The following is a 25,760-nucleotide window of genomic DNA, read 5'->3' on the forward strand; positions in this document are numbered from 1 at the left end:
TACCTCTCAACAAAGTTCACCCCATGGAAACTAGAAAAAAGCTTACAGTACAGTCTGTAAAAATAGTATGGATGTTAAGATTAAAAATTCCTATACAGACCTTAAAATAAATGAAGAGGAATTTGTAATTGCAAGAGCAAAAAGAACTTATGAAACATGATATCCAGGGAAGAAAGTGTCAGCATTTTGGCCATTTGATCGAAGATGAAATGTTACATTGTTCTCTTCTAGCAGGCAAAGTGGATAAGAATAAGACGGGTCGACCAAGGCATAATTGGACGACGGATGTCTGAGTGCTTAGATATGAGCCAAAGTGGATGTGTGAAGATGGTGCAAGTTAGACAGGTGTGATGTACCATGATAGCAGGTCTGACTAGAAGCAGCAGTGGCAGGAAACATGAGAATGATCAGTTCAATAATGTAACTGCAAATCATTGGTGGAACTAACAATGGAATATTCTTTCTTTATCTTCTACAGATTCACCTACTGAAGTGTTTCAGATTCATCCTTCTCAGCTCAGTATTGCCCGAAAGTTGTTATCTCAGGTTTGTGCAATAGCAGACTCTGGAATGCAGAACCTAGATTTGGGGCGCTTTGGGAAGGTTGACTTCATTATTTTACTGCCATCATCAGAGATTCTTTTCCAACAGACTTTGCAACGTATTCGACATTCAGGTAGGCTGTTATGATCAATGTGACTTTGTTTTTGAAATGCATTACAGAATGTGTACAACTATATGATTTCTTTTAAAAATAGGCTTTACTTACCTATTGACTATTAGTTATAAATTAGAATTTCTATTGAAGTTTTCTGATGGTTTATAGAAAAGGAACTGACTTGTATAACTTTACTCACGTTGGGCATTTGAAGAAACTAGCAATGCACCTTACCTCCATCAGAAAGTCGGTGTGATTCTTAAATAGAAAACACTCCATTATTAGAGTCATAGAGATGTACAGCATGGAAACGGACCCTTTGGTCTAACTCATCTATGCCGACCAGATATCCTAAATTTATCTAGTCCCATTTGCCAGCACTTGGCCCATATCCCCATAAACCCTTCCTATTCATATACCCGTCCAGATGCCTTTTAAATGTTGTAACTTTACCAGTCTCCACCACTTCCTCTGGCAGCTTATTCCATATACGCACCACTATTTGCATGAAAAAGTTGCCCTTTGAGTCTCTTTTAAATCTTTCTCCTCTCAACCTAAACCTATGACAGCATAGATCTGGACTTGCCCAGACCAGACCACTTGTATTTACCCTATCCATGCCGCTCATGATTTTACAAACCTTTATAAGGTCACCCCTCAGTCTCCGACGCTGCAGGGAAAACAGCCCCAGACTATTCAGCTTCGCCCTATAGCTCAAACCCTCCAACCCTGGCAACATCCTCATAAAACCTTTTTGAACCCTTTCAAGTTTCACAAAGTCCTTCCTATAGGAGGGAGACCAGAATTGCACACAATATTCCAAAAGTGGCCTAACCAATGTCCTGTACATCTGCAACCTGACCTCCCAACTCCTATACTCAGTGGTCTGACGAAAAAAGGAAAGCATACCAAACACCTTCTTCACTATCCTATCTACCTGCAACTCTACTTTCAAGGAGCTATAAACCTGCACTCCAAGGTCTCTTTGTTTAGCAACACTCTCCAGGACCTTAAAGTGTATAAGTTCTGCTAAGATTTGCTTTCCTGAAATGCAGCACCTCGCATTTATCTAAATTAAACTCCATCTGCCACTCCTCAGCCCCTTGGTCCATCGGACCAAGATGCCATTGTAATCTGAGGTAACCTTCGCTGTCCACTGCACCTCCAATTTTGGTGTCATCTACAAACTCACTAACTATATCTTCTATGTTCACATCCAAATCATTTATATAAATGACCAAAAGTAGTGGACCCAACACCGATCCTTACATCACTCCACTGGTCACAGGACTCCAGTGTGATTTTTTAAAAATTCCATCGAAGTGCATGAATCCTTACAAAAACACTTACTTTACTCCTTAATTGTTTAATCTCTTTTAAAAACAATCATTTAATTTTTATTTGTTGTACTTCAGATTCTAAAGTGAGGTAGAGTTGCTAATTAAACTGTGAATTAGCAGATATTCCATTATAATAATGAAAGGATGTAAAGTCATTCATACATTATTAATCCAATAATGGTAATCTTCACTGTTGTATTAGCAGACAGTGAAATAGCAAGTAATATTTTTATGAACGTCCAGGTGGCCATTCTCCCCCCCCCAAATATTTAAAGGGCAGGGACTTTGACAGCTTGACAGTCAGTTTTGATAGTTATCTTTTGACACTCACTGGTTTCTTTCAACAGTTCCTTTTGATGCTTTTAACAGTTGCTTTTGACAGTTTGATAGTTCCTTTTGACAGCTGTGTTAACAGTTTTAATGTGCTTACAGTTAATGAATTCATATGCTTTTTGCTCAATTTCATATCTACTTTTAACAATTCTGAAAAGCATCTTGCCTGTCTCAACGGTGTTTCAAGACCATATCTAAAGCAGTATCTTACCTCTTCAAAAGAGCACCTACCCTACCTCTCTGAAGGACTCCACAAACTTTAATCCTCCCCCCTACAACTGCTAGAAGCAGGGATATGTTATTCATCCCCTCAAGGCTGATTCCTATTCAATGAGCTCATGAGACCCAGGCTACAGTTCTTTTTCAGGCGAGCTCCTCATAGCCTTCAATTCCCCAATATTTGAAAATTGTTCTATGTCCTCCCTTAATAATTTCTAGACTCCACAGCTCTCTAGGATAAAGAATTCCAGACATTGGTAATCCTCTGAGAGAAGAAATTCCTTTGCATCTCAGTTTTAAATGAATGCCCCCTTATTCTGCAGCTGTGTTGCCCATGTTCGAGATTTCACACTAGTGGAAACGTATTGTCAACATTTACCCTGACAATCTGCCTCAGAATTTTGTATGTTTCAATAAGATCACCCTTTGTTCTTCTAAATTCTTAAGAACATAAGAATTAGAAGCAAAAGTAGGTAATTTTGTCCTTAAGCCTGCTCCACCATTTAATATGATCATGGCTGATCTTGTCACATTTCCCTGCCTGTTCTCCACAACTCGTTAACTTGTTACTAATTAAAAATCTATTAATCTCCTCCTTAAATATATTTAGTGTCTGAGTGTTCACTGCTGTTTGGTATAGTGAATTCAACAAATTCATAACTCAGAGAGAAGTAATTCCTCCTCATTTCTATTTTAAATCTGTCACTCCTAAGCCTAAAACTATGACCTCGCATCCGAGATTGCCTACAACTCTTTGGGGACCTAAAGACAGCTCTTATGCATAACTTCTTTGCATTGCTATTCCTGATTTACACCCAAGATGGTTTCTTATCATGATCTATTACGCCTATATAACTACTCAATACCACATGGAAAATTTATTTATTAACAAAGCTACCTCACCTCCCTTCTATTTTGGCCTGCATTTATCACAGCCAAATGTGGTGCAATTAATCTTCAGGATGTGATTATCTCCTGAAACACTCCCCCTACATCTCCCTCTACTTGATGTGTGTACGGTGTCTATAGCTCCAACTACAACTTATCAATTCTGAGCTGAAGTTCATTGCAACACTTGCTGCAAATGTCACTGTGGATCATATCCATACCCCCAATTTATACATGCTACAGCAATAACACATAGCCTGTCTAGCTACTTCTATACAATTCATTTTGATGTTAAATAATTTAAAAGTGAATGTCTTAAATGAACTGTTCAACTATATTAACATCTCCTGATTTAAAATATTTGGCCAATCAAAAGAGATGCAAAGAAATGCCCACCAGTCATGTACCTGTTTTCCTGTGAACTTGAAATGCACTTCAGCTCCAACAGGTTAAAAATAGGTTGAAGGGGCTCTCTGCCTCCAGTTTCACACAGGCCCACTCTTTTCTTTAAGAAGCTGAAGTCCACGTGCTCTCACATTGTTTTGAGAAGCTGCTGGCCCCGCACTTTCCTGTTCTTTATGAAGCCTTTAATCTGATGGCATCTGTACATATCATGTTTCACACATGTATTTCACCAAAACCAGACTTGAGTTGAAGCAGCTGCTTTGGGTGCTATGTCGTTGTTCCTCAGGGCCAGACGCGATCTATACCAGTGTAATGTAGGAGGCAAGGGAGGAAATAGCTGGGGCCTTAATAGATATCTTTACATCCTTTTTGGCCTCAGGAGATGTTCCAGAGGACTGGAGAATGGTCAATATTTTTCCTTTATTTAAGAAGGGAAAGGGAGAGACTTGGCAAGGTTGCGGCGATTCTGTAGGACTGCTGTGGACAGCTCTGCCTAACAGCCAAGGCATACCGGTGTTTTTTGCCATCCCTGGCCAACTTATGTGGTGGAAATATTAGTTTAAAACCTTACAGAACACATATTTGTTAATATTTGGGAGTGGAAGGATGCCAAAGGGAAAAGGAGCAAGCAAACAGCAGCAGGGAGGACACTCCACTGCAGCACCTACCACACCAGAGACTGCAGTAGCAGCCTCTTCTGAACCCCGCGGGGACCTGACAGACTCTCAGAAATTGGCTGCAGCGATGGAGAGACTTACCTTGAAAGGTGCGGCTGCGATTGAGGAAATCTGTGGGGAGATCCGTGCCCAGGTGCAACCTATCGCATCCAGGCTGCAGAAGCACGAGCAGGAGATCCAGGGCCTCGGGGAGAGGCTGGAGGAGGTGGAGGGTTGAACTAAGGCTTCAGAAGCTGCAATGGAGTCCTCATCCAGTCGGATCCAGGTGCTGGAGCGAGAGGTGCGGGCCTTGCGAAACCATATCGACGACCTCGAAAATCTCCAAATTGTCGGGCTCCCTGAAAGTGAGGAAGGTGAGCAGCCAGTTAGTTTCTTTGAAAACTGGCTGCCAAAGTTTTTGGGCCATCACATCGAGTCCAGCAGGCTTCAGATTGAAAGGGCTTATCAGGTTACAGTGCACAGGTCAGGGCTGGTGCAGCATCCCCACCCGGTCCTAGTGCACTTCCACTCATATAAGGACAAGCAAAAAGTCATAGAAGCTTCCAGATCCCTAGGAAAAGATCGCAGGAGCTGCTGTCCTTTGATGAAGTTAAAAAGAGGCTGAGGAACCTGGGCATCCAGTAATCCATGAGATACCGCGCAGTACTTCGTTTCAGCCACGAGGACTCAGTTTATACATTTGACTCGGCGGATAAGGCTAAAAACTTTGTGGACACTTTAAAATAGACGGATTGGCCTGAAGAATATGGTTAATGTTTGTTCTCTTTTCTATTTTTACCCATGTTTTCCCTTCCTTTTTTTAAAATTCCTTTCTTTCTCCCTTATAATTTCCTTTTTGGAAAGGGGGGAAAAGACTTTGGAATAAGTTGTTCCTATTTTTTTTAATAACTGGATTTTCTGATGAGAAATTTTGTGGATGTTCTTTGTTGGCTCTCTCTCCCTTTTTTTTGTTTGTTCTGCTTCTCTTTTAGTCACAAGTAGGGGTGTCATGAAGCCAGGGATGGGTGGAGTGCTCATCCTGACTTTGTCTTTTGATTTAAGGATCATCTCCTCGTTTTTCTGGCTTAAGGCTGGGGCACAGTCCAGGTTTGAAGGAGCTGTGAAGGAGGGGATGGGTAGGGTGAGTGCCCCCTATGGGCAGGGGGAAGAGTCTTCCATTCAAGGTTCTATAGTTGTTTTTTTTGTAGTTTTTTGGTAGTAATAGTTGTTTATAGTTATGATAGAGTAGTTTTAGTATATATAGTTTTTTGATTCTATGAGTCTTTATTTACCTATGCTCGGCGCTTTGTAAGCTGGGTTCTCCACGGAGGGGTTCAAGGGTGTCTGAAAGGGGATATGGCTAAGTGTCTTATTAAATGGTGCACCTGGAACATTAAGGGAAGTCATTTGCCTATTAAAAGGAAAAAAGTGCTTTCTAGCCTTTAGAGGGAAAGGGTTGATATCGCTTTGTTGCAGGAAACCCATCTTGATGATGGGAAACACCTGAAATTACAACAGGGGGGTTATGACCGGGTATTTTTTTCATTCTTTACTACTAAAAGTAAGGGAGTGGCGATATTTATCCAGAAAAATCTTCCGTTCACATTATTAGAGCAGGTGAAAGATGAGCAGGGACGGTTTGTGATACTTAAAGCCCTGATACATGGGGAGGAAAATGGCATTTTAAACGTCTACTGTCCTCTGGCACATCCCCTCAAATTTTTGATTAGTGCTTTCTGTAAGTTGAGTCCTTTTGGAACATGGCATAGTATTATAGGGGGGGATTTTAATTGTCTTTTGGAACCGACAATGGACAGGATTCCTTGTGGGCCCTAAACTATTTCTTCGCAGGCCAAGCAGGTGGTTGACTTATGCGAGGAGTTGGGGCTGGTGTTTAGAGATGTCTTCACCCTACCGGTAGGGACTTCACCTTTTTTTTCAAACCCATATAAATGTCACACGAGGATTGACCTCTTTCTGGCTCCCTCGGCCCTTCTGGATTCAATTATGGGTTGTAAAATTGGGAATATAGCTATCTCTGATCATGCGGCAATATATTTGGAGGTTAAGGCCAAGAGTGAAGGGCTAGGTTTGCGGCACTGACGTTTGGGCCCTTTCTTCTTAAGGATTCCAAATTTGTGGAATACCTTTTGAAGGAGTTTCAGGAATTCTTGACGATCAACTCAGGCACGGCTAGTTGTCCATCCATGCTATGGGAGACTGCTAAGGCCTTTGTTAGGGGATTAGCTATTTCCTATTCAGCTAGCTGGAAACGACAGAAGGAGGAACAGCAACGTTGACTTGAAATGCGGTTGAAGGCCACGGAGGCAGCTACTAAGCTACAGCGGATCACAGCCCTTCGGGCTGCCTTGAATTCAATACTGACACAAAACGCAAAGAAAGAACTTGCTTTTGCTAGGCAGAGGCTGTTCGAATATGGGGAAAGTCCAGGGAAATATTTAGCAAACCTGACTAGGAAAAAGCGTGTTCCTAATCCATTACTGCAATCAGAGACAGCGCCGGGGTCCTTACGTACGATACTAAAAAGATTAATGAGGCCTTTCGGAGCTTTTACTCTGAATTGTATCGGTCTGAAGGTTGCGAAGATAGGAGGGCTAAAATGGAGATCTTTTTTAAGAACCTGGACCTCCCAGGGGTAACCTTGGAACAGGCCTGTCTCCTTAATGCCCCCTTGACAGTTCAGGAAATACAGGAGGCAGCTAGGCAACTTCAAAGTGGAAAAGTGCCTGGCCCTGATGGTCTCCCGGGTGAGTTTTATAAGGTGTTTATAGGGATTCTGTCAGGGCTGATGGTGGAGATGTACAATCACTCCTATATGCATGAACGCCTACCACCATCTTTGAGAAAAGCTAATATTTCCTTAATTTTTAAGAAGGGGAAGGTTCCTGAGGATTGTGCCTCATACAGGCCCATCTCTCTATTAAACTCAGACTTCAAGATTCTGTCCAAGATCCTGGCACTGAGGTTGGAAAGGGTGTTGCCCCACATTATTAAAGAGGACCAGACTGGCTTTTTAAGGGGCCGTAGGTTGTCTAATAATATTAGAAGGTTGCTGAATGTGGTCCAAGTTTGTCAGCAACGATGGATTCAGGGGTTGGTGATTTCCTTAAATGCAGAGAAAGTACTTGACCGGGTGGAATGGCTGTATCTTTTTTATGTCTTCGAACAGTTCAGGCTGGGTGGAGTCTTTGCTAGGTGGGTGGAGGTTTTATATCGCCACCCTCTGGCCGCGGTCATCACCAACGGGGTGAAGTCTGGGAATTTTACAATTGGTAGGGGTAGTCAGCAAGGCTGGCCCTTCTCACTGTTGTTGCTTACGTTGGTGATAGAGCCACTGGCAGAGGCCGTTCGTCAGAATGTCCACATAACCGCTCCGGAAGTGGGATCGAGGGCACACAAAATTACACTGTACGCGGATGATGTACTTCTGTTTTTATCGAACCCAATCACCTCCATACCCCATTTGATACAATGTTTCATTTGATTCATTTGGGGCTATTTCAGGGTATAAGATTAACTTTGCAAAATCGGAAGGAACCTTAAGGATGTGCCAGAAGTTGAAGGTGGCTCTAAGTTCCCTTTTAAGTGGTCACGGGCTGGGTTCCGGTACCTAGGCATTTTTATTACCCCCAAGTTTGATCCGTTATTTCGGACTAACTTTGCTCATTTGCTCCACAATATTAGGCGAGATCTCCAGAGATGGGAGGCTCTTCCAATTTCATGGCTGGGCCGAATATCTTTCATTAAGATGAATGTTCTTCCTTGTTTGTTTTATCCCTTGCGTTTGCTCCCTATAATGTTTCCCATGTCAACATTGCAGAAGCTTATGGGATGGTTTGGTTCCTTTGTCTGGCATTGTGGGCGGCCCCTCATCAAACTTACTATATTGCAGTTGCCTCAAGGAGGGGGAGGATTGGATTTTCCAGACATCAGGAGGTATCAATTGAGTTCCCTGCTGTCCTTTGTCTGCAAATGGGTAGGTAACGATCCAAACTCAATATGGCTGGATGTTGAGGCCTCCCAAGCAAAGTGCCCTCTAATTAACCCAATGTTCATGGATAAGATGAGGACAGTTATGGACCACTGCCGGAACCTCATTGTCATTAGTACAGTCAAGGCATGGAGGGCGATGCGTCAGAGTAAGGGTTGTTTATCCAAGACTTCGCCACTTACACCTGTAGTTGGCATGCCAGGGTCCCGACCAGGGATGATGGACTCAGGGTTCAAACTATGGGCAGCGAGAGGAGTTTCTAGTTTGGGAGACTTGTTTGAGGGGGAGGTTATGATGTCTTTTCAGCAACTGAGCTGCAAATACGGGTTGCCCAGCAGAGACCTTTTCCGTTTTTTTCAGGTTAGGGATTTCATCCAGAAGAAGACGACGCTTCTCACTAAGCCCTATAAGCCCAATACAAAGAGGTTGTTGCTACTTTCCACAAGCACCCTTTCGGTTAGTGCCCTCTATCGCCTGCTGGGTGGCAGGGCCTGGCAGGATATTAACCGGTTATGTGATGTCTGGGAGCAAGAACTGTTAGTGGAAATCTCTTCTGAAACATGGGAGAACATATGGGAGACTACTCGAAAGATCTCAATCTGTAACAGGACATGCGCTACGCAGTTAAAAGTTCTGCACAGGGCTCATCTGACACCAGATCGTCTGGCGAAGTTTAAAAAAGGGGCATCTTCAGTGTGCCCCAAATGTAAAATAAGTGTAGGTACTCTTACCCATGCTTCTGGACATGCCACAGGCTCCGTGTTTATTGGAGCACTGTGGCGGGAGAGATACGGAGAGTATTGAGGACTGAAGTCAAAGTAGACCCGATATCTCTCCTCTTAGGTCTACCGAATTTGCCATCTTTAGACGGGCATGGGAAGAAACTATTTAATATTCTTGCACACTATGCACGGAAGAATATTCTGATGAACTGGGTGTCTGAGAACCTGCCGGGCTTGCTGGGATGGCAGAAATTAATAATGGAGCACATTCCCTGGACGTTTTCACAAACATGGTGCACCACACAACAGACAATTCTTATAAGGCATGGCAGCCCTATTTGAGTTATTTGGATATAGATTTATCAGTTATCTTAACCAGAGTGTTTGTTTAACCAGGATGATTAGATTTGTCAAGCCCTGGGCCCTGGACGGGGTCTCCCGAGTTAATGCGGGTATGTATACAATGCTCCCGTTCCTTTGTTTGGGAGCCTTGCGCCGAGCATAGCTATACTGTATTTTGTGGTTTTTTTTTGCTTTTTTTTTGGTGTTGCTTTGCACAGTGTTAGGGTTTGCTTTGTATTATAGAGTAGGTTAGTAGTTAGTAGATAGTAGTTGTATTGTAATTTGTATTTTTTCTTTTTATTATGCTGATATTTGTGATTGTTTTTTTCAATTATTTTATATGTTTGTAAAGTTAAAAAAATTGCTAATAAATATATTTACAAAAAAAAAGGAAAGGGGGATAATCCAGGCAATTACAAACCGGTGAGCCTGATGTCAGTGGTGGGGAAGCTGGTGTAGAAGATAATGAGAGACGGGATTTATTCACATTTGGAAACTAATGGACTCGTTAGTGATAGGCAGCATGGGTTTGTGTGTGGAAGGTCATGTCTCACCAACCTCATTGAGTTTTTTGAGGAGGTGACAAGAATGATTGATAAGGGAAGGGCAACAAATGTAATCTACATGGACTTTAGTAAGCCATTTGATATAGTATCTCATGGCAGACTGTTATAGAAAGTAGAGTCTCATGGGATCTGGGATAAGCTGGCTGGATGGATACAAAAGTAGCTTAGTCATAGAAGACAGAGATTAGTGGTGGAAGCATGCTTTTCAAATGGAGGTCAGTAAGTGGTGGTGTTCTGCAGTGATCAGTGCTGAGACCTTTGCTGTTTGTAATATATATATATAAATGACCAAGAGGTGGTCTGATTAGTAAATTTGTGGGTGACACCAATATTGGCAGAATTGCAGGTAGTGAGGGGGATTGTCAAAGGATACAGGAAGATATAGATAAACTGCAGATTTGGGCAGAGAAATGGCAGATGGAGTTTAATCCCCTCATCAACCTCCTTCGTCACCTTTTCAAAGAATTCAATAAGGTTTGTGAGGCACGACCTGCCCTTCACAAAACCATGCTGACTATCCTTGATCACATTATTCCTATCCAGATGTGCATAAATCCTATCCCTTACAATTCTCTCTAAGACTTTGCCCACAACAGAAGTGAGACTCACCGGCCTATAGTTACTAGGGTTATCCCTACTCCCCTTTTTGAACAAGGGAACCACATTTGCTATCCTCCAGTCTTCTGGCACTACTCCTGTAGACAAAAAATGGGCTAATAGTCGGATACTTGGTAGTGTGGATGAGCAGAGGGATCTTGGTGTCCATGTACACAGATCTCTGAAAGTTGCCACCCAGGTAAATAGTGCGGTGAGGAAGGCATATGGCGTACTGGCTTTTATTGGTAGAGGAATTGAGTTCCGGAGTCCTGAGGTCATGATGCAGTTGTATAAAACTCTGGTGCGGCCGCATCTGGAATATTGTGTGCAGTTTTGGTCGCCATACTATAGGAAGGATGTGGAGGCACTGGAACGGGTGCAGAGGAGGTTTACCAGGATGTTGCCTGGTATGGAAGGAAGATCGTATGAGGATAGACTGAGACACTTGGGGCTGTTTTCATTAGAGAAAAGAAGGTTTAGGGGTGACTTGATTGAGGTGTACAAGATGATTAGGGGGTTAGATAGGGTTGACAGTGTGAACCTTTTCCCGCGTATGGAGTCGGGTATTACAAGGGGGCATAGCTTTAAATTAAGGGGGGGTAGATATAGGACTGAAGTTAGGGGTAGGTTCTTCACTCAGCGAGTCGTAAGTTCATGGAATGCCCTGCCAGCAGCAGCGGTGGACTCTCCCTCTTTATGGGCATTTAAGCGGGCATTGGATAGGTATATGGAGGATAGTGGGTTAGTATAGGTTAGGTGGGCTTGGATCGGCGCAACATCGAGGGCCAAAGGGCCTGTACTGCGCTGTATTCTTCTATGTTCTATGTTCTATGTTCTAAATGCAAGGTGATGCATTTTGGAAGATCAAATTCAGGTCTGAATTATAGATAAATGACAGACCCTTAGGAACATTGACATATAGAGGGATCAGGATGTACAGGTTCACAGATCCCTGAAACTGGCAACCCTGGTGGATAAGGTGGTCAAGAAGGCATGCAGCGTGTTTGCCTTCATCGGCTGGAGTATCGAATATAAACCATGGCAAGTTATGTTACAGCAGTACAAAACTTTAGTCAGGCCAAATTCGGAATACTGCATGCAGTTCTGGTTGCCAAACTACCAGAAGGATGTGAATGCTTTGGAGAGGATGCAGAGAAGGTAACCAAGATGTTTCCTGGTCTGCAAGGTTTTCGTTATGAGGAGAGGTTGGATAAACTTGGATTGTTTTCACTGGAAAGATGATGGCAGAGGGGCGAATGATAGAGGTCTACAAAGCTATGAGAGGATAGTCAGAGGCTTTTTTCTAGGGTGGAACGGTCAACTACAAGACAGCACAAGTTCAAGGTGAGAAGGGAAAAATTTAGGGGAGAAGTGAAGGGAAAGTTTTATACACACAGGATGGTGGGTGCCTGGAATGCACTGCTGGTGGAAGTGGTGGAAGCAGATGTGTTAGCAACGTTTAAGGCATATCTTAAACGTTGAACATGAATTGAACAAAGGCATAGATATTACACTTGGGCAGTAAGTAATGGGTCTGGATAAGATTAAGAATCGACACTGCCTTGATGGGGTAAATGGCCTACCTCTGTGCTGTATTGTACTGTATAACTTATTATTGTGGCGTTGGAGGTGAGTTCGTGGACATTTCAAAGAATTGTTATCAAACATTTCTCTCTCACTGTCCTGTCTCCAGTGGAATTTTGCAAAGAGACACTACTAAGGGCATCAATGGATCCTTCTTTCAATGCTCCTGTGAAGGAGCTGCAAAGATGACAAAGCAACAGTCATGGCTGTTATCAGACTTCTGTAAGGACACCCCCTCCATTTCAAATATTCATAACAGCGGTGAGATTTCTTTATCTTTGAAATCTCGATCATCTACAAATGCCTCCATTTTGAACTGCCATCACATTCATGCTCCTGCCTATTCTGGAGAATTACAAGCTATCAGTTGAGTCTCTCATTCCACTTCCATCCATCATCCTTAAATGGATGGTGAACCTAGAGGCAGCATCTCAGTTAGCTACCTTCCATAAGATCACAGACTGCAGAAGTGATCAATTTCTGGACATGGATATTTTCCCTTTGCATTTATATTCTGCAACAGAAAGAGTCACCCCAATAAATTTAGTTTTGATACCTAACAAATACAGATTCAGTGAAAAGTCCATATTTATCATTTAATACATAATATGTCTTTTATTTTTACACAGGAGTACTTGTGGACTTAGGTCTAGAGGAGGACACTGTAGCCTATCAAAGGGCTGAGAAATATATTATCCGGTTAGACCATGACATTCAGAATAAGTTTGAAGCTTTCATGAAAAAGGTCAAGCAGAACCCATACACACTCTTTGTTCTTATTCATGACAACTCTCATATTGATTTCACTAGGTAAGTTTACTGCAATTTTATTTTCATTTCTCCTTCTTCACAGTTCTCAGAATGTTGCAGGTCATTTAGGTATTTTTATAGTGTCCATTAATCACAGCCTGAGGCTAATGCTTGGCTGTGATGAAGTTTAAAGCCTGCTGTTTGATTTTGCATATTATCATTTCTCAACTAACCTTTTCCATGCTGATATGCTCTTCCACCATCCCAGGCTAACAACCAGAGTTCAATAAATGAGCATCTTGATGAAGCATGTCAGTGAACAGTTTGAACCTTGTTCTCTTAGAATCAAAGCATAGAATTTCTACACTGTGAAAGCAGGCCAATCGACCCATCGGGTCCACACCATCCCTCCGAAGAACATGTCACCCAGACCCACTTCCCTACTCTATTCCTGTAAACCTGAATTTCCCATGGCTAATCCACCGAAACGACACACTTCTGGACATTATGGTCAGTTTAGCATCTAGCACTGATGCAGACACAGGGAGTATGTGCAAACTTTACATAGACAGTCACCCGAGGGTGGCCTTTTGGTCTGTTAAATCACATATTGTTTGTCCTGTTTTTAAAAATTTCTTCCCTCGGGTGACTATGTGAACCTCTACTATACCTGCTATCAATTAGAATTTCTCCATATGAGAAATGGGAAATAACTGTAAATTTCCAGAAAATTTTAAGATAAGTACCTACTAAATGGTATTTCTGATAAAGTTGTTAAATATTTATGCTCTTTAAATTGGTTGTAAAAGTTAAAACTCTTCTATAACTGTCTTCTTTTGCCTAATATATGCATGTCACTTGACGGTGCACATTGTAAGATGTATATTATTTTTCTACTGGTAAAATATCATATCTAATGTTTTGAATTTTTGGAAATCTTTTCTTATTATATAGAAACATTTGTTACAAAATCTTCAACTTAAGAGTTTATGCTTGGTTATCTGCTTTACGACCATGTAATGCATTTCCATCAAATGAGTAAAGCATTTCGATTTTTTAAAAAAGTTTATAGAATGTTATGGCTACACCTAAAAGACTTGGCCAAATATTAACAGGGGCAGGTTAGGCAGGTAGAGCTGTGAAGCCTTGGATATGAACCAATCAAGTTTTTGTGGGTTTCCTTCTTGACTGGTTCCCTACCGAGAAGATTGTCAGCCTTAGATTTGGGTTGGATAGAGAGGACTCGAGAGTGAGTCATAGGAACACGTGGGATCAATTCTGAACCAAGAATACAGTGGGCGGGAATCTGATTGTAGACCCTGAATAGAGTTCAATCCCTTGATCAGAGTTTTTATGAGAGTGCGAGAGTTTTGGGGGTGCTAGGTGTGGGGAAAGCATTCCACCTCTTGATCCATAAGCAGTGCTGCAAAGGTGCTTACCTTCTGCCCAGAGCTTTCCTTCCCTTCTTCAGCTGCCAAGTTTCTAAAGGCCTTAGAAAGCTACAAGTTTAACCTGTGAAATAACCAGAAGACTGCAGCCTCTTCAATGTCTTGAGGTTGCAAGCCTGCCCCTAGGTTGGCTGGCCAGTTTTGTTCTGTGTCCATTAAATCCAACAACAGGCTGAAGTAGGAGCATTTGTATAGGATTTGAGATTTTAGAACAAAAGCACAAGCCACTACATTTTTGGTGTTAAATTGAATCCTTAATATTTGACTGTGAAAGACCTGCTGGCTTTTCATTTAACATTGACTGCACAATCATTTTTTTTTTTGTTTACATTGTGTATGTCAGTCTGTAGCAGAGTTACAGGTCCATCAGGGTGTGAGAGGGTCATGTGTACAATCTCTAGGTTCCACATTGATTTTTACTATTAATAGTGGTCAGATAATAGTTCAATATTTTCTCATCAACCTGTTCAGAAATATTACATACTTCTAGAGCAGGTGTGACTTGAACCCAGGTGACCTGGCTCAGGGTAGGAACACTATCACCGCACACCAAGGGCCTCCCAGATCATAGTTCATCAACTTTAACAAATAACTATCAAATAATTTTAAATGAAGCAGTATTGGTAGAAGATGTGGCCAATGCAGGTCTCTTCTCTCTGTTGTTAGCATTTTACCCAGTGGACTGAGGGGATCCTTCTCATCTGGAAGTGACCCTACTACAGTCATCCTGCCCTCATGAGTGCCCCAACCCCGACTGGTGTCTACCTGACTGTACAGCAACTTTCTTGCATGGTATCCTGCCTGGTTGCCAGTCCCAGCAAAAGCCACACTCCTACAAGTCTTTATACAAGGAATCTGCTAATTATGTTTTAAACTTTCATCAAAGTAACTGTAACATCTTTGGAAAATGGTCTACATTTATCCCTTAACCAGTTAAGATAGATTATCTGGCCATTTATTTAATTGTTAGTTGTGAGATCTTGCTGAATTTAATTGGCTGTCATGTTTGTCTACAATAAAACACTTCAGAAGTATTCCATTGGTTATGAAACACTTTTGGATGCCCTGCAGTTGTGAAATATGCTATATAAATGCAAGTATCTTCTTCTTCCTGTACAACTATAAGTGAAATCCTTTCATGCAGTTTCATTTGAATCTTATGTTCCTTTAGTTTTTCAGGTTCTGCAACACATGGGGAATCCAGCCAGGTTCTGTCGGATAAGTTTATTAACTCACATGAGGCACTTGAGGCCTGCAATTTACTTGTATTGCAGGTCAGCTCCTTTCCCTTCACTTTACAGACACAACAATCCCGTGTCAACTTCCAAAATGAAGTGCACTGGGTACTGCCCAGCAATCCTGTAAGTTCACATTAAGTAATTCTTTATTTTTTGCTGATAAAGATATGCATTTGCCATTTGTAAGGAAGTATAAGTTTGTTGTATAAACATGCTTGGGCTATCCTAATTTGGAGGTCATAACATTGAGGAAATGCTCAGAGTGAAATCAACTATCAGCATGGGGGATTTGGATTCCCAATCCATGTAAAGATATTGGATGGTGTTAACTTTAAAGAGTGATATACATCGAAGAAAGTCTCATTTTTGAACTACACAGAGTGTTTTTCACTGCTAACAAATGACAATCGATTGTAGCATTTTACCAAAGTAAGCCATTTTCATATGAAATTCTCTAATTTCTGACCCAGTCTCTGGCTGTATGTTTGGAGATAGTTAATAATAAGATTTAGAGTATGGGCATAAACAGCCATTTGTGCCATTTCTCCTGAAGTTACAACGAAAATTCCAGAGAACTGCGTCGGAAATTCTGTGCCTTTATATCAACTTAGTAATCTTTAAATAAAACTATGGCAAAATCATGCAGAACATTACTTAATAATAGATTTATCATATAGATTCATATATATGTGAATTTTACCATTATTGTTGGCTTCAACAGAGGAAACTGGTAAAGAGTCCATTCTCAGTCTCTGAATGAAGGTTTTGTGGTGCAGTATGTAATGTCTGAGCCAGAACTTGGAGGCCAAGAAAAGTATAGTTGTAATGCAGCTAAATATAATGAGTACCAACCATTCCAACATCATTCTAACAGAAGCTGATAAAAGAAGAAATTTCTGGTCAACCATGTACTGAAAAGAATGTTGTAGTCCCTACAGTCATTATGCACAGTTCCAGACCACAGAATGCATGCAAAACTATGTATGCCTCAACACAACAACTCAGAATTACTGCATAAGTACTAACTCATATAAGCAGATATCTTTGATACTAGAGTTGCAGCAGTGTGTTTGAAGTAGGTTATTTGACAATCTAATCTGATTAACTTATTTTGTTTCTGTGGGATAAAAATGTTGACATTCATCATCTGTCAAGGACAATTTTCCTGAAATTTATTGTGGCTTCAACTGGTTTGGATAATTAACGTCAGTAATGCAAACTGTTACATGGTGCGGCAACAAACAATTATAACAAAGCTAAATGTTTTGAGAATTTGGTCATAGTTGATGTATGTATGGAAAAATACTTGCAAATAGTTATCAAAGTGATATGCTACTGACTACCTTTCGTCTAGCAAGTGATGGAAAACTGGTACTTTGTTAATTAGTTATTTGATCATGTTAAAATTATTGCATACAAAGTATATGATTCCAATCCTTGATATATTTTCAAGAGATTTTCATGGATAAAAATCTGTGAAGTATTATTTCCAGTAATGCATATATTAATTTTGGCTCCTTAGAAAAGCTGCAGTACAATTTTCTTGGCTTCTATTATAACCAGAGAAACCTGGCATAAACATTGGTAAACACTAAAGCTACTTTGCTCATGATCCTGTCAGTGATTTGTCTTTGTGCAAATCAAACCTTCAACAGTACTTCTCAATACATGAAGGAATTCCTTTAATAACTGAATTCTTGAGCCAAACATGGTCTCTTACTATTTCTTTATAATGAGAAGGCAAAACTTGGCATAACACTGTGTTTTCATCACTTGGTGAAATCTTTAGGTATCCAAATGCCCAAATATGTAATGCAGAAAAAAATGCATCTGAAAGAATGACCTCACATTCCTGAAAATGACATCAAGGGTCACAACCTAAAAAGTTAATTTATTATTATTCTTTCAGCTCATGATGAACCTGCTAACCACCTGTCATATTTTCAATTTTTATATCAGATTATTTTTTACAGCTTGCTCTAAGAGTGAGACAACGAACACATTCTCTGCATTTAGAGATTGGGCTCTTAAATTGAATTGAGGATTATTATAATGGATTCTCCCTCTTTAGAACATAGAACAATACAGCGCAGAACAGGCCTTTCGGCCCTCAATGTTGCGCTGACTATGTTGTGAACTATTCTCAGCTCATCCCCCTACACTATCCCAAAATCATCCATGTGATTATCTAAGGATTGTTTAAATCTCCCTAATGTGGCTGAGTTGGCTACATTAGCAGGTAGTACATTCCACCCCCTTAACACTTTCTGCGTAAAGAACCTGCCTCTGACATCTGTCTTAAATCTATCACCCCTCAATTTGTAGTTATGCCCCCTTGTACACACTGACGTCATCATCCGAGGAAAAAGACTTTCACTGTCTACCCTATCTAATCCTCTGATCATCTTGTATGTCTCTATCAAACCCCTCTTAGCCTTCTTCTTGCCAATGAGAACAGATTTAAGTCTCTCAGCCTTTCCTCATAAGACCTTCCCTCCAGACCAGGCAACATCTTGGTAAATCTCCTATGCACCTTTTCCAATGCTTCCACATTCTTCCCGAAATATGGGGACCAGAACTGTACACAATATTCCAAGTGTGGCCACACCAGCGTTTTGTATAGTTGCAGCATGATATTGTGGCTCTGGAACTCAGTCCCTCTACGAATGAAACCTAACACACCGTATTCCTTCTTAACAGCACTATCCACCTGAGTGGCAACTTTTAGGGATCTGTGTACATGGACTCCAAGATCCCTCTGCACATCCACACTACCAAGAATAACTTGATGGATGAGTACTCAGCAAGGGAAATCCAAAACAGTTTATAGTCTATATTGATCATGTCTCATGTCTGACATCAGACCAAATCTTGATTTGTACAAACAATTGCAAATTTTGCATATGAAGTCAGTTTTGGAAGGATGGATGAAGTCAGTGGATTTGCGCTGTATTTGTTTGGGGCAGCACGGTGGCTCAGTGGTTAGCACTGCTGCCTCATAGCACCAGGGTCGCAGGTTCCATTCCAGCCTTGGGTGACTGTGTGGAGTTTGCACATTCTCCCCGTGTCTGCATGGGTTTCCTCCGGGTGCTCCGGTTTCCTCCCACAGTCCAAAGATGTGCACGCTAAATTGCCCATAGTTAGGTGCAATAGTCAGAGGGAAATGGGTCTGGGTGGGTTATTCTTCAGAGGGTCGGTGTGGACTGGTTGGGCCGAAGGGCCTGTTTCCGCATTGTAAGGAATCTAAAAAGAAGCATTTGATTCTTTTTTCCTTCCTTTATCATAATGAAACATTCTAAGGCATTCTACAGGCATATCTTAAGACAATGAGATATTAGGTCAAATAAAAACCAAAAAAACTGTGGATGCTATAAATCAGAAACAAAATCAGGAAGTGCTAGAAAAGCTCAGGAGGTCTGGCAGCATCCGTGGAGAAAAATCAAATGTTTCGGGTGGAGTGACACAGAGGTCTTTATTTTTGTTTCTGATTTACAGATGCTGCCTACTACTGAGATATTAAGTCAGATAACTAAAAGATTGGTCAATGAGGTAAATTTTAAGGAGTATCTTAAAAGAAGAAAGTGAGATAAAAAGGCAGAGAGGTATAGAGAGCAGATTCCAGAGATTGGATGCTAAGTAACTAAAGAAATATTCGCCAATGGTGTACTAATTATAATTACTTTTGAAGTTTGTTGATGTTGTTACAGAGTCAAGCATAAACTTAGGTTGAGATATGCTGCCTCGTGTAATCATTTTTCATCAAGTACCTTAGCTAGCGAATGCTACAAGCTATTTGACTACAGAGGACAGTATGGTTCATCCTGATTTTGATTCTTGAACCATTTAGGTACACTTAATGACAGCATGGATCACTGGATGATGACCAGGGATTGAAGTGGGGTCAAATTTTAACCTTCACTAGAGGCTGAGAGTTGAACCCTGGTACCTTTGTTGTTTGATGAATACCAATAGACTGAAAGTATTTACACATTGAATTTTTTGAGATATTCACCTCCATCATTGCTTTAAAATTCAAAAAGCGTAACATATGTGATTACTGAAAAGTTTTACACTTTTATATAAATGAGCATTTGTAGGTTAAGGTGTTTCATTTATGCATTTTTTAAAAAGTGCTTACTTCAGTTTTGAACTAGGCAAAAAGTGACTAGATGGTCATGCTATTTATAACATCAAAAACTTGGCAGATGGAATAAAATATGGGGAAAATATGTACTTTAGCAGGAAGAAGAGCTGAATATCACTTAATTGGTGAAAGACTGCGGAAAGTGGCAACACAGAGATTTGGGGGGTCAGAGTGCATGAATCAGAAAAGGCTAGCATCCAGGTTTATTGGATAATAGGGGAGACAAATGGAACATTGGCCTTTAACTTAGCGGGAATTGAATATAACAATGAAACGGTGGTGGTGGTGGGGTGGAGAGGCTTCTGCTAAGATTACAATGCACCAGTCAGACCACAGCTGGAATACTGTGAACTGTTTTGATCCCCTTATTTTTAGAAAGATATACTGACACTGGAGGTAATGCAGAGATGTTCACTAGGTTAATTCTGATTATGGAGGAATTTTCTTATGAGGAGTGTTTGAGTAGGTTGGGCCTGTACTCATTGGAGTTTAAATGAATGAGAGATCTTAGTAAAACATGTAAAACTCTTAGGGGCTTGACAGGACATTTGTGGAGAGGTTATTTCCACCTGCAGGAGAACTTAGGACCAGAAGGCATAATCTCAGAGTAAGGAGTTGCACACTTAAGATAGAGATGAGGAATTTCTTCTCTGGTGGTAGTTAATCTGTGGAATTCTTTTACCACAGAAGGCTTGAAGGCTATGTTGTAAGTATATTCAAGGCTGAGACTATAAATCATCCAATTTTTAATCATTAAGGGAATCAAGGGTTATGAGAAAAAAGCAGGGAAGTGGAGTTGAGGATTATCAGATAAACTAAGATCCTATTGAATGTAAAAGCAGACCAGATGGCCAAAAGGCCTATTTCTGCACTTGTGTCTTATGGTAACTAGTCATATGATTTCTTAAAATTGAATTCTAAATCATTTTAAAACTTTTTGTACTGTTAACCATGCATGCTTTCATGTTTGCTTCCAAATCCAACAGACCAATGGGCAAAGCTGTATTTGACCAACAGAATGCAACAGCTTTTTAAATCAAAACATTTTACTGTTCTTTGTCATTTTTGTATACCAGAATTCTTGCCAAGTTTCTGATACCAGGAATTCCAATAAGATCACAGATCGAATGTTCTCTCCAGATTACTTTCAGCTCAAAAGATTGAAATCCAAATGTCTAGTATTTGCAAGTCTGTTTAATTAATTACAATTGATAAGTTTTGTTTTGAATATCAAAACCATTTGAGCCATTACTTAGTGTTGCACTTATACTTGTGAGCCACAGAGAATTTCCAGACACATGTTTCAGTATTTTCAATTAATGTATTGAAATTTTACACTCTGAAGGATGAGGGTTAAGTTCTTAATTTTCCAGTGGTAAAAATTGATTTGGATTGTACAGCTCATAACAAACCTTTGGGAAGATCTGGCAGACCCACTTTCCAAGCTACATCCTCTGTCTAATTCTGTTGTATTTTTCCCTCAATTTTTGCTCAGGAGGAGATCAACAATGAGGAAATGGTGTATTTTGGTTTGTCTGATTACAGTAAATCCTTACGGTGGGGAATCACGAGCCCTATCCTAAGATGTGATGAGGCATTTGAAAGAATGGTGACTACTTTAATGGAAAGGTAAATAGTTTGTTAATAAAAAGTTATCTTAATTCATTATAAATTATTCTTCAACCTCAGGTCTACATATTCTTGAAATCTATGTTCATACAAAAGTGGATGCTCAGCATCATCCCAGAATGTTGTCAGTTCTTCCCTTCCTGAACTTGTTCCTAATTGGCTTGCTATCAGTACATACTGGGTAGTATCTAAGATTTAGGTTTTTTCCTTTCTCTTGAAGTGGATACATCTGTTTTTCCGGCTTCAAATTGTAGGTTCATCAGGGCAAAAATCAAGCAGTTTTGCAGCCATCCTAAATTGCTCAACACTGTTGCAGTTTTGTTTTTTTTTAAAAAATCAACTCTTATGCTATTCAAGAACTGCAAGTTTCTGATTAATCCCACATGAAAGCTGAAGATAAACATGTCATGATTTGCTAAAGTCAGTCACCAGGGAAAGCTATTAAAAATGAGTTATCCTGGCTAATGGCCTCTGCAAATTCCAACACATTTACCTAGCAGTCGCCAGTAATAGCATAACCTATGCATTAGGAATTTCCAGTGTTATCACAGGCAGTTTCTATCTTATTCATTAATAGTGGACATGATTTCAGATTCTACTATATCAGATTTTGAATACAGTGGTCCGTTTTGGATTAATATCAGGAGAAGAATGGCCAAGAAAGCTACCAGATAGTCCTGATTCACTGATCAGGAAACTTCACACCTTTAGATGATGTGGCCAACAATATAACCTGAGGTTTACTTTGCAAGGTTGCATCATGATTCTTTCAAGGCAACTTAAATGCTGTTTACTGAAGTTGCTCAAATCTTAGTACTTTAAAAACAAATTGACTATTTGTGATTAAATAACGACCAAGAGCTTCCGTTGACATACCTCAGTACTTCGGGCGCCAACATGACTTCTGTTGTTTTTTGCTGTGAAGTTCTGAAAATAGAGCAGCAGTATTTCTCAGGAAATTTCAGGCAAATGCTTGTCATTATCAAATTAGAAGCCATTTCTTGCTTTTTGCTGAATTTGTCCTTCTATTTCAGTATAAGAACAGTTGCTTTCTCTCTTTCTTGAATACAGTATTTTACCTATTATGTTATTGTTATCACCCAATAGTTAAATATTTGCAATTTCATACATAGTTACATTTGGCCATATTTGGTTTAATTAATAAATAGTAAATTAACTCCATTTGGTGGAAATCTGTAGAGAGACAACAGCAGGAAATAACCTTTTTTGTGTTAATGCAGTGCAGTGCTGCAAAATCACTCCACAATAATGTACAAAGTTAAAAATCACACAATACCAGGTTATAGTCCAACAGGTTTATTTGGAAGCATTAGCTTTCGGAGCGCCGCTCCTTCATCAGGTGGTTGTGGCACAACCACCTGATGAAGGAGCGGCGCTCCGAAAGCTAATGTGTTTCCAAATAAACCTGTTGGACTATAACCTGGTGTTGTGTGATTTTTAACTTTGTACACCCCAGTCCAACACCAGCACCTCTAAATCACAATAATGTACTTCATGTTGCAGACGAAAGTATCGAGTATGCACACTGGAATTCCTTCACTATATATTTTACATTTTCAAGGAAGCCAAACGAAATAACTAATGCAATGTTCAAAAAAGGGTTTAAAAAATTGTTTTAGTTCATTATGGATTTACCTTGTTAATTCTTATTAAATTGAACCCCTGCTTATGTTTACGTTAGATTCATCTTAAGTGTTTTAATTACATTAATTCTGGGAAGTCTGATGATATTTCTCTCTTTCAGGTATCCCAGATTGCATAGCATGGTGATTCGATGCTACTTGCTTATTCAGCAGTATGCTGAAGCAATGATGGCTGTAACATCGATGAATTTACTGAGAGAACACACTACTCCTGAGACTCTGAGTATTATGGATGATTTGATCAGCTGTCCTGGGAAAGACAAGATTGGACGTGGACATATGCTCTTGATACGAGTACCATCCATGCAACTAGCAATGCTTGCCAAAGAACGACTCCAAGATGTTCGTGATAAACTTGGTCTGCAGTATCGATTTGAAGTACTTCTGGGCAACCCTGCCGCAGAACTCAGTGTCGCCAAGCACTTTGTTACACGAATGAAGGTGGGAATTTTTTTAAGAAATTCTGAAGATAGAAAGAAAACAAACTTTCTAGTACTGTATAAATATAAATATCAAGCATCATATGTGGCTGCAACTTCCTTCTGAAAACTTTGTATGAATTGTGCAGTTGCAGATTAATCCATCTCATCTGTGCAATGAGGTAAGCACAAACACAAGTAGGGCCTTGTATCATCACTTCATCTCTAATCCCCTGTGGTACTCAAGCAAGTATGTCATGACCTCTACCCTCACTACACCGTATCTTACCTTCTGTAAACTGCAATCGCCTCTTGGCTCAGGTAATTGACTAGTTCCCATTTGAAAATCTGCAAGCAAGCCAAATGACATTTCTATAGTCTGTTTGAAAGTGCAATCATTCTCTATCATAAGAAATATTTCTTAACACATAACCTAACTTGTTGTTCTCTCTTCTCGTGACATTTATTTGCAGATAAAGATTTTAGGAAGGTTATATGCATCAGTTGTAGGCCTGCTGAACAGGCATATCCATGACCAGCAGATTCTTCCACAATGAATGCAAGTGGATTTGTAGTTGCTGCTGGGGATAATTGGATCTATCTTTTTCGGTTTATCTTTCCAGCTAGTTCTTTACTCAGTCTCAAAGGTATTTGTAGCCTTTCCATATAGCATCTCAAGGCATGGCCTCTGCTTCCCACTGGCAGTGTTTGTTGCAATTACAGAGAAGGACTTCTTCAGGGAGCCCTTAGAACATTTGCATGAGACACCTCTTCCTTTTACCAGTCATCATCTCAATATAACATGACCATTGATAGGCAGTTGTTGCCATCCAAGTTATTCATCAGTCCGGGAGAGTGGACTTGAACACTGGTGATATTGGCTGCTTCCAAGTCATTAATATTTGCAGTGCTGTCTTGCCAGTGGATCGTACAGAGGCAGCACTGACAATGCTTGGTGGTCAGTATTTTTCTTAGAAGGCAGGCTGATGTAGGACTTCAATTTTCTTTAAACTGATTTTTAGTCTAAAGAGTTATAGTGCTGCAGGGAAATGTATCGGTTCTTTTTACAGGTCTGGCAGAAGTTCATGGGAGACTTTTTTGTCTATTTCTGTGTGAACCTAAAGGTACCTGAGGTTGAAAAAGCCTTCCATCAGTCCAGAGGTTATGTAAACATTTTCCTTAAGGTCTTCCATCGCTTCTTTGAGTATAGGAGTTGGGAAGTCATGCTGAGGTTGTACAGGACATTGGTGAGTCCTTTTCTCCAAGATATTATTAAGCTTGAGAGAGTTCAGAAGAGATTTACCAGGATGTTGCCAGCTGTGGAAGCATTGAGTTGTCAAGAGAGCCTAGATGGGCTGGGAGTTTTTTCACTGGAGCATAAGAGGTTGAGAGGTGACTTTACAGAGGTTTATAAAATAATGAGAAGTATAGATAGGGCTAATGGTAGGTTATTTTCACTAGGTGGGGAATTTCAAGACTATGGAGCATATTTTTTATGGGGGGAGAGGAAAGAGATTTAAAAAAGACACAAGGGTCAAATTTTGTACACAGAGGGTAGTTCACATGTGGAATGAACTTCCTAAGGATGTGGTGGATGCTGACACAGTTACACAGTTAATAGACATTTCGATAAATACGTGAATAAAAAAGGCTTGGAGAGATATGGACTGGGAGCAGGCAAGTAGGGTTAGTTTAGTTTGGGATTATGTTCAGCATGTACTGGTTGGACCAAAGGGTCTGTTTCTGTGCTGCATGATTCTATGTTGAAGTACACAGTGAATAATGCCTTAGTGTCAATGCCCTTCAGGAATTTTTGATTTGGTATGCTATCCAAAAGAGAGATTTCATGCCGCCACTTAAATTCACTACACAATGGTATTATTTCCACAAGTGCAATCCACTAATCATTGTGGATGTTTCTAAGTTTTCGTTGAAGAGTATTGTATGCTTGACAGTCAGCTGTGTTTTTCTCTTGGCTGACCAGCTGTGCTGGGTGCACCTGACAAGTTGACTTTTTTTAATGCTTACAACTCTTGAATTTCCTTACCATGTTCATCAAACACTTCCTGTTGATCTTGGTGCCAAATCCAGTGACCTCATTGGAACCATCTCATCCTGTGGCTTTGATATGTTCTTAGAGTCCTTC

The 25,760-nt window shown here is 40.3% G+C and overlaps 1 protein-coding gene across 3 annotated transcripts in view; it reads left to right on the forward strand.

The window, feature by feature from the left end:
* greb1l (GREB1 like retinoic acid receptor coactivator) overlaps positions 1–25,760 on the forward strand; it is a 351,285-nt gene that overhangs the window by 275,543 nt on the left and 49,982 nt on the right. For all 3 annotated transcript variants that reach the window (XM_043688237.2, XM_043688239.2, XM_043688240.2), the window contains 5 exons: positions 479–676; positions 12,952–13,132; positions 15,692–15,881; positions 21,398–21,531; positions 23,297–23,636. In XM_043688237.2, coding sequence (XP_043544172.1) covers positions 479–676; positions 12,952–13,132; positions 15,692–15,881; positions 21,398–21,531; positions 23,297–23,636 — 1,043 coding nt within the window. The remainder of the gene's footprint in view (positions 1–478; positions 677–12,951; positions 13,133–15,691; positions 15,882–21,397; positions 21,532–23,296; positions 23,637–25,760) is intronic.

Source organism: Chiloscyllium plagiosum, unplaced genomic scaffold (assembly GCF_037043375.1).
Source record: "Chiloscyllium plagiosum isolate Xiang-an unplaced genomic scaffold, Cpla_swu_hap1 HiC_scaffold_4, whole genome shotgun sequence".
NCBI lineage: Eukaryota > Metazoa > Chordata > Chondrichthyes > Orectolobiformes > Hemiscylliidae > Chiloscyllium > Chiloscyllium plagiosum.